This window comes from Perissodus microlepis, chromosome 9 (genome assembly GCF_051167445.1).
Source record: "Perissodus microlepis isolate ML-2025 ecotype Zambia chromosome 9, ASM5116744v1, whole genome shotgun sequence".
NCBI lineage: Eukaryota > Metazoa > Chordata > Actinopteri > Cichliformes > Cichlidae > Perissodus > Perissodus microlepis.
The window spans coordinates 18,655,902-18,666,228 of NC_140469.1; the positions used below are offsets into that span (position 1 = coordinate 18,655,902).

Genomic DNA, 10,327 nt, shown 5'->3' on the forward strand with positions numbered 1-10,327 from the left:
ATCACCACAATTAACACTTCCAAACCTGCCCATTAAAACCGAACTTGGGAATTTAATGGCAGGTGCTAAACCATCATTAAAGCTACGACAAATAGCTGCAACAAATCCCCCCTGTGGATATTAAGCGAGCTTGTTAAATTAATGACCGCCAAACTGACATCTTTATTTAATGCATCAGTCCCATCCTTTATTCACATTGTATTCAAGAGCCTCAAAGGGTAAAACTGAAAGGCAGAATATGGAATACTCTGAGGAAAACTTCCACTATGGAATGCCAGAGCAGATGTGCACACCGAATTTTTAAAATATGAATAATGTTTATCTTATGAAACATTATAATAAATTGGTGTTCTGCCTATTTCAGACAAAGGTGACTGGGGTCAGTTTAATCCTGTGCTAGAATCATGACATGAATGCGAAAACCTTGAGTAATTGAAGACAGATGGGAATTTCTCCGTGTCTTGTTTGTTCTGTAATCATCCAATTTACAGTCATGGTAAAAAAAAAAAAGAGAGAGAGAGAGAGAAAAAACAAACAAACAAAAAGTAAAGTACACTCACTTTGAAGGTTTTATGTATCAGGACATAATAAAAACCATCTGCTCCTTAGCAGGGCTCAAAATCAGATAAATACAGCTTCAGATGGACTACAAAACATGACATATTACACAAAAACTAACCCTTAAATGCAGAAGCAGTATGTACACCCTTACTGCTTACATGTGAGTTAAGAGGCCAATGAGGAGAAAGCAGCTGCTAATCAATGCATTCGATTAACTGATCGTCATCGAGTGTGAGCACCTATGTGACACGCAAGTTTTGGCAGTTTTCTATTGTCTGGTGTCTTCAGCTGTGTGTTAACACAAAGCCAAAGAGGAAAGACATCAGCGATGATCTTAGAGAAGAAACTGTTGCTGAGAGCTGCTCTATGGCAAGGATGCATGTTTTTGTGTGTGTAAGTGTGTTTGTTTCCGAAGCCGTCCAGTGGGCCAGATTGGAATCTTTCCAGGCCGATTCTGGTCACTGGGCCAATTCTGGCCCGCGGGCCTTGTGTTTGACATCCCTGTTCTATACAGTCATTAAAAATATTCACAGGTGCCAATCCTCCCAGGAGTGGACATCCCAGCTAATTCACTTCAAGGTCAGGCCGCTACATCTCAGACTCTACAGGCCTCAGTAAACACGGTAAATGTAAAACTGGATGGTAGCACAATTAGACAGAGACTGAACAAGTGTGGCTTATTTGGAAGGGTTGCAAGGCAAAAGCCTCCTCTCATCCAAAGTACTTGGCAGCATGGCTTAGGTTTGGAAAGCTGTATCTGAACAAACCACAAGATTTCTGGAACAATGTGCTTTGGACACATGAAACCAAAGTGAGTGTTTGGTCATAATCCACAGTCTCACGTTTGTCAAAAACCACACACAGCATATCAAAGCTCCTTTGTATCCAAAATATTCTACAGTCAAATGTGAGGCCATCTCTCTGACAGCTAATGCGGGGCTGAAACTGGTTGTCCTTTTGTATAGAGAGCTCACGGTGAGCTCAGTGACTGCACAGTGTCCAGGTCCTGTGATCATCACCCCTCCACTATGGTGCAGTACTTGGCAGCCTATATGAGGTCTTCATGCTTATATGCTGTTTGGTTTTCACTAAACTTGGCACAGGACAATGATCCCAAACATTCCAGCAAATCTACAACAGAATTGCTGAAAAAGAAAAGAATCAAGGTGATACAGTGGCCCAATCAAAGTCCAGTGCTGGACAGGATCTTAAGAATTCATCCAGAAGGATGTGAGACTGAAAAGTCATACAACTAATTTCTAGTTATTGCTGCTAAAATAGGTTCTTAAAGCTATTGACTCTTACTAACCTACTGAAATTGGCTGTTCTACAAGTGGCTTCTACCTTTTGACTTGTTTTTTGCTAAATAAATAAATTTGATTACATTTTTTAAATGTATTTATTATCCTAACACATAAAATATAAGAAGTGACAGAGGATGTACTTTCTTTTTACCATAACTGGACAGGAAAATGACTGAACACACAAAGTTTCCATCAACTGAATAAATCATGTAGTTTCCATGATTTGCAGCGGCAGCTCCGCAAACACATTCAGATTTGTTTTCATATCCTTAGTTTGTGTTCTTGAGAAGGAGATTGCTTTTGTTTTTTCATGTAATAATTTCCATCCACAGATGAGCCTTGGGCAGACCAGTTAACAGAAGATCACCAGAGCTACTGGAACTCAGCACTGCTTGTTTATCAAAACGTTGAGTCCTTTTTGGTTCTTTGTCTTAAACGCCATAACAAAGTGGTGCGGGGCGATCTTTCCACGGCCCTCCTCGTCCACCTGGCCCATGAAGATGTAGTTCAAGCCTAGTGAGGTCACACAAAAAAAACCTGAATGCAGTGGCAGAATGGCAGAGACATTCAGGGAGGCCAAAATGTGAGAATCTGCCCACAGCAGGTCTGTATACTATATGTTTATATGCATACATATAAACTTACAGTACTTAGAGTTGAATTGACTGTTTGGACAGTGAGTTCTGCCGCTCACCTAACGCCTCAACTGAGAGTGACAGCGCATCACAGGAGGCAAACTCAGAGCCATAAGTTATTCAAAACAGTCAACCAGCATCTATACAATGTTATCATATTGCAGATAATAACCGGGGGAAATTATATCGAGGACACTGAGAAAAATTAATTTCATCTCTACGCTGTACACTCACCTCTTCTGATAACTGGGCACTTTTTGCACAGGATAACGATCTTGGTGCTCATTGTCTTTCCTGCCTGCTGGATTGCCAGGTTGCCTTCTTTATACACGTTGATAATAGAGACGGTGGCGTGCATACTTCCACCTCTAATCACCGCTGTAATAACAGTTCCAGTTATCACTGTTGTAAACACAAAAAGCAGATGAAAAATTACATGAAATGTTTCTTGGAAAAATAGTGTATATAACTCCCCAAAAAAGCCTATACAGACAGAATACATATATATAAAATCCACAGATATATTTTCTTGTACAGAAAACTACAACTGCAATGGCTCCTGCAAGTGCTACAGTACCTCAGTCTTCTTCCCCTCACCCCCAACCGGGGGTTTCTTCCTGTTAAAAGGGAGTTTTTCTTTCCCACTGTTGCCAAAGGTTTTGCTCATAGGGGGTCATCTGATTGTTTGGGTTCTCACTGTTTTCTCTGTACTATTGTATGGTTTACCTTGCAATGTAAAGGCAACCGTTGTTGTGATTTGATTCCTTAAAATTGAATTGAATTGGTTTAAAAGCGTCTCTTCTGCAAAAGTGGAGTTTTTCTTGGCCTCCAACCTTGTGCAGACTATAATATCCAACTTTGCTGGTCTTGCTTTGTCTTGGCACTTGTTCTGGGGTCTTTAGGCACATGTCTCACTATTTTTCTTTCCAGATTCTTTGAAATTTTTCACTTCCTACCTCTGCCAACATTGTTCTGTACTCTGTGGCTCTCTTTGAAATTCTTGATGATGCTTCTCACTCCAGTTTTAGACACTTGGAAACACTGTGATAACTTTGTATATCCACCTCCTGCTTAGTGAGCCTCAACAATTCTTTTTCTCAAGTCTAAAGTGATATCTTTTGTTTTTGGCATCATGCTTTCTCAAGCGATAGCTCAAACCCTTGCTGAGGTTTATATACTCTATGTAAATTGGAAGAGAACCCTCGGTTTTAACTTGATTGTACAAGTTTTGAGCATTACAAAGTAAAAGCACATCACTGCACAGCAGTGATTGTGCTATGGCTCAATAAAAAAGTCTGTTTGTATAATAATACTGACCCTAGAAATGTTTGGGTTTTGTTTTTTATGAATTAATTAAATTGTTGTGTGCAAAAAGAAACAATTTATGCTTTCTAAAGAAAACCAGAATGTTCAGAAATGCTATGTTGAACATCCCTTGCTCTGTTAATAAATTATGGCAACTGCCAGTACTAGCCCCTCATCCTCACATTCACATTTGGTTATCATATTCACAATCTTATGTATCAACAATACCCCATAGGCCTTTTACGACTGAGGGTTAAAAACACTTTACTTTTCATAGCAATGCTAATAATTTTGTCCTCATCTGTACTTCTTAAATTAAATCTTAAAAATGGGCACAACTGCGGCTTAACTGGAAAAGCAGTAAAGTTTTAATTCCAGATTCTATGAATAAAAATGTGAAACTGGAAGACTGATCTCGTGGAGTCAGTTAAATAGATGTCCACGTTTCAGATGATGAGTGGATTTAGAAATGTAACACTCAGAAATGTTGCAGCGTGAGACACAGGGATGCTTCCAACACAGAAACTGCTGTCAGCGAGGAAATCTGTTTCCCATAGTTATCATTAATGATCTGAGAGAGCTGTGAACAATATGTGCGTGCTACATCTCAACTCCGTTTCCTTGAAGTGCAGCCTGTCTTTAAAAATGTCACTGTGGATTAACAGCATAGACTCTATACATTTCCTTTCAGGCTGTGAGCGCTACACCCTTGTGACCTTTTTTTTAAAGCTTCCTTATCCATCTATGAGGTAAAAGCTCCCTTTAATACAGCATCAAAGAATTCCAACTCTATCAAACAAGAGGAAATTGAACGTGGGACATCATTATTGTCACACAGACAGAAAGAAATCGAGGTCACTCGACAGAAAACGGGGCGATAACGTCATTATAAATCATCTGACAGTTTAACTGCTCGGAGCAGAGATACTTTGCTACTTTGTTCCAGGTTTATTTTCCTGTCTGATTCTGCTTAAACAATGCGACCAGTGTGCGGGGCGAAGTTTCAGCCATTTCCTGTTTAGACAGACCAGCTCTCCATGAGAACAAAAGAAAAACATACAGTTTTGCCGTTTGTTTCCACGACTGGTGGAGAAGTGACGTTTAGCAGTGACAGCTGAGTGATACTGGAGCCGGTGGAGTGGAGGAGGAGGCACGGCTCATTCGGCATGAACAGGATTCTTTAACCTGATGGTACCAATGCGTCTGGACTTCACATGCTGCCTGTTTCATTTCCTGACAGGGATGAAATTAGCCAGAGGACTGCTTGTTTTAGTCGTGCTATTATATCTGTTGCTACTGTTACATAAACCAGCGAGCTGCGTTTGATGATTTAATGTGTAGATGCCACATAATTTGATTATTTTAAAATACCAGCAGTGATTGGACCAGCTATTTTCAGCCTTGTCATGTCTCCTTGTTTCATTCAGATGCGCCGATCACATAAAAGCGACTTTTTCTGCATTCGCCGCCACATCACTCGTCTTTCCTTTTTTTCCCCTTTTCCTCGACACAAACCGCATGTGTCAGATTGCCGAGCCTGAATAAACGCCTTCATTTATTGCCACTTTGCCTACAGTCAGTGGCTGAGTATGAGTGTGTGTTTAGACTACAGGTAACCGTGCCCTACTGTATGCAATCATTCACTTCTTGACAGGCAATCAAGGAAGTCTTTGAGATGTGTAAGGGAAAAACAATCACAGAGCAAAGATAGCAACATAATCAGGACTATAAACTGCTACTTAAGGGGAGTTTTGGCTGTCAGCATGGGGTCTACTCATATATATCTTCAGAGAATCTGCAATTCAAGCTGTTTAGGATTAGTATTTGTGAAAGCAGATATGTTAAATGATACAAAAATGGCTGGAATGTATTAGTGACTATGGCTTAATGTGGTTTTTGATAAGTTACAGTAAGCTTTTATGTTCTCACCAAAATTGCTGGAGCAGTAATTGCTCTCAAGCGTTCCTTGTCTTTTGCATTTCTGCCGGCACAGGGCAACAGAGTACTTCAGAGCTGCACAGAGAAAAAAAGAAACACACACACACAAAAAAAATCAGCCTCTGTAATTTTGCCCGCCAGTGATGCGGGCATGTAAGTTATGTTGCCATCTGCTTCTGCTGCAGCCTATTTACTGAGTATTCTTGGTAACACAAGTGTCTCTCCAGATGGATGGCTGTCAGTATCACAGACAATAGCTAGATTATGTGGTGAGGGAACGTCTGTTTTTGAAGTTAAAGATAGAAGAGAATCCATAAAGGAAAGAACTGAGGCTTGAAGAAAATACAATGTGACTGTGCAAATATTTTTCTTACTGTGGAGGGAAAAGTCGGGTGAGGGGGGGAGATAAGCCAACCAGAAAGCAGTGACACAGCATGACATCATAGCAGGGGGGCGCCAAAATAACCTGGACTGAGTGAGGGAAAAAACAACAATGTGTGGGAATGCGAGTCTGACTATGAAAATGAGCTGTGATTGCAGGTGCAGACGCACGCCCACCCCTTGTGTTATGTACGGTTTACACAAGAGAAAAGTCTTATGAGCATAACACATAGTTTTAGCATATGCTGTGTTACAACATGTGCTTGGCTGCATCTGTAATTGGACTACACTTTCCAGTATGTTCTATTGACTCACTGGCTGACTGCTATAATCTATTTACGTGAGCAGAGCATTTGCTCTTATGTGAGCCACATGTGTGGGGACAGTAGCAGAATGCATGGCCACAAGCAGCACACTGTACTACTACTTAAGCACCTCGCTTTTTCCTTCTCTTGCCTACATTTGCTATTGGAAGCAGATTTCAGATCCTTCTCAAGTTGAAAGAAGGAGATGAAATCCCACATGTTATCAAAGAATCCAGCAGCACAAAGCAAATACAGTCAAATCAGCTAATGCAGATATTAGAAGTCTGTGGATGTTAGAAGTTTTTTAATGGTTTCTATTGAATATAAGCTGCTACCTACGTATTGGCCTGGTGGTGACTGGCTGTGTGGTAGTTGCAGGCAGTACTGTTGTGGTGGGGAATTTCTTTGGTCTGAACTTGTAGTGCCCAATGAAGCCGTCGGCAGTCAGGCTGAGATCTGACAGGAACTGGATTAGGAGCTGATTCCCCTCCGACAACACCGGCCTACAGAGCAGCACAGGAAAGCAGACTGAGGATGAACTGAGATGAAATCACATGATGGTTTAGTGAAAATGAAATCTACAGCATTACAGAAATCACCTACGCTGGGGGGCTGTCTCCGCAGTATTTGCCAATCCTCTTCGCATCGTTTATTTCCGGCCCGTTGAAAATGGAGACGTGGTCGTAGCGGCAGTAGTTGTCTCGTTCCACATCGAACTTCTCGAACTTCACCTCAATAATCTGCAGCAGGAGACAAGTTACAAAGTAATCCTCTTTTTTCTAGCAAAAGCTTATAACAGGTGCATCATCTGACTAAAGTGTATGCTGTAATTTTTGAAAAGATATACTCCACCTGCGACTCACTGAGATTTCTTAAAAGAACGGCTCAGGTAACTTGCAATGTTTTATTTCAACAGAGTCTTATTCCGCCACTGGCATTTACTCATCATTGATATAGAGGGAAAACATGCACAGAAAAATGACTAGATGAAAAACTTCTGTATCTTCATTTATTTACAAAACTCTGTTTATCTGCTGTGGATAGCTTCTCCAGTTTCCTCAGATTTTCTAAGCACACAATACACACCATGTCAAGATATGACAATTTTCCTCTAAAAACTCTCTGGGAATCACTGTGTTGTTACAAAAATACTATATTCTGCCTGTCAAACTGTGTTTGATATTTGAATGGTGCACAGACATGTGTTAAGTGGCCTAATAAAGAAACTAACAAAGACATTCCCCTGAAAATGCTAAGGTACAAGGACTGGCCTGAAAATGAGTGAAAAAGCAGCCAATGTTCAAAGAAAGCCTTTGAAAACCCTCCAGAAAGCCTGAAGAAGTATTGCTAAACGGCACTTTAAAAAATGACAAGACAGGGTGTCTCCTTGGAAGCAAAATATAAAGAAATTATGACTGACTCAAAACTTTTGCACAATGTCCCGGAATTTCAGTTCATTTGAGGCCAGTTATTCAGAAAGAAACATTTGCATTTACTAATTTTTTAAGTAAAAAATTTAATGTATGACCTGGTTCTTTGGTGCTACTATATGCCAGGAGCAGGTCACTCCAGCTGGGTAGTCCTTCTCAGGCCAGTTGGGTGTTTTGAAAGTCCCAGAGGGCTTAACCAGCCTGCCTCCACAGTACTGGTCCCCTGAGGAGAAATGACTGAAGTTAGTGCTAGGATTACACAATTAATTAGCTCAATTCTGCTCCTGTTATTGCTTGAATGAAATAATGAATGTTATTTAGCAATCTTTTAAAAGCTATAATGATGAGTCAGTAATGTGCTCGTGTTATTAACTGCGTCTAGGGGCTCTCACTGCCTTTTTGTCATTATGAACACCATAAAAAGCAAGTCTGTCATTAGTCATCTGTGGGTTTAAAAATAACTGCCATCAGAGGAACATCAGTTCAGAAAAAACACAAACTCTCAAAGGATCGAATCACTTAAAAACACGCGTTCCTTATAACATATACTTTAACTGATTCTGCCTTTCCAGCATGTAAAAAAATACATTTAGCAAACTGAAGAAAACAAATCTTTACAAATGACACGTGGTGCAGCAGAGTTTTAACCATGTTTAAAGACAGCATAGCAACAGTCTCTCTGCCAGCGTGTAAGAGCCTGGCCGACTGGTTAATTGACACTGTCCACTACAGCTGTCAGCTCCTACGGTACAGAAAACCAGACATTAAACTTCTAAAAACAGTAGATGGCCCAGTGAGGAAAACGCTAAAGGCTCTAAGTGATATTTCTGACCTTTGCCTTGCAGCACAATAGCCAAAAAACGTGAGAAATTCCACATCACAGTTAAAAAGCAGATTTCTTTTAATCCACATGGACTTTTAGCCCACAGACCTGCTCTTACTGAGCACTACACGAATGGATACATCCTGTTGTTTTACTGGGTGTCTGCATACAAACAAGGTAACATTTACTTCTTAGTAACATTACAGAAGCTCCACATATTTCTGCATTACATGCTTGGATAGAAGCAAGATGTTCTGCTACCCTTGCAAACTTGGCACCTTTGACTAAGACAGCTGTGTTAAGAGGAAGCATGCCCAAGCTTCTTCTTCTCCCCATGTTTTCTTACCTCGCTCATGTGTATGGGCAGCAGAGAAAACAGCCAGGAAGCCACTCCCAGCAGTATTGGCGTCGGATACCATCTGCAGGAGCATCTTGTTGCCTGTGGAAACAAGGGCTCCTGGCTTGAATGTCCCACAGAAGCGACCCAGTCTCTGTCCATTGACATGGCCGCTGTAGACATCCACATAATCATAGCGACACAGGTTGTCGTTCTCCAGATCAATGAAGCGGAATGACAGTACCACCACCTTGCCCTCCGGGACCTGGGTGGGGAGTTGGAGAATGCTTAGTTAAATTATTATTATTATTAAATGGCATAACAAACAAATGAGCATAGACCTTTCAGTAAATACTAAATATTGTTACTTTAATACTCTCAAACATTTAACCTAATTGTGCATTTTAACCCAGCTTATGCCGTTTTTCCAACCTAATCATCAGCTTCACTGCAGTAAAGTACAGAAACATCACAGAGCCACTCAGCAAAGATTGCCCTAAGCTAACTGCGGCTGTGGTTAACTATTTTTAGAAGGAAATTAGGAGTTTGGACTAAGCCAAAGATTGTCATACTGTATTTCTTTTTAATGAACAATGCTTTATCACTGTCATCATATGCTATGAATGAAAAACACAACTGGACTCACTGTGATTCTCCACACACATTTGGTATTTGGAGGGTAAACTCCTGGGTACCCCTGGCTCCCGATTACTCCAGACTCTCCTGTGATGTTTCCGCCACATGTAAAGATTGGTCTGAGGAGAAAGATATTTTCTATACATATATATAAAATAATAACGGTGCATTAAAGCAAAATTTAAAAACAAAGTTGATAATATCCATTGGATTCAGTGCATTCCGTTCCTCGCCAGTGCGCCACATGTCCCGAGGCAGCCCATACTGCACAATATTCTTTCAACTCCAGTCATCTGACGGTGATTTTCAAAAGGCTAAATGGGATCCTTACTTTTTTTAATCTAATAAATCTTTCAAGAAAATTTGAGTTTGGGGTAAAAAGTAAATAAAGAAGTACCTCTGCTGGGACTGCGCACAGACTTCTGTCAAGAACAGTAGAGTCCATGCGCAAAAAATACTGCATGTTCTCCACATTGTTGGGAAAACGGAGCAGGAGCTTCGCCTGTTTTCGCCCGGTGGTGGCATTGTGTTCAACAGGCTAAAACGGAGGGGAAAAGTACCCAGGAGCTCCTGTAAGGAGTTTCAGCAACGGAAAACTCAAGCAAGCAGATGAATATAGCGTTTGTTCTGCGTGGTAGGAGGGACGGGGCGCAGGGTGCACATTTCTTTTTT

The 10,327-nt window shown here is 40.8% G+C and overlaps 1 protein-coding gene across 1 annotated transcript; it reads right to left on the bottom strand.

The window, feature by feature from the left end:
- Positions 1-546: 546 nt before the first annotated feature.
- On the bottom strand, positions 547-10,301 carry pcolce2b (procollagen C-endopeptidase enhancer 2b). Its single transcript, XM_084939445.1, has 9 exons — positions 10,053-10,301; positions 9,666-9,774; positions 9,029-9,284; positions 7,958-8,082; positions 7,033-7,169; positions 6,769-6,932; positions 5,735-5,818; positions 2,735-2,902; positions 547-2,378 (listed from the first exon to the last, which is right to left on the bottom strand). Exons 1-9 carry the CDS (start codon positions 10,178-10,180, stop codon positions 2,248-2,250), a joined length of 1,302 nt encoding a protein of 433 aa, XP_084795571.1. The 5' UTR covers positions 10,181-10,301; the 3' UTR covers positions 547-2,247.
- Positions 10,302-10,327: the final 26 nt, after the last annotated feature.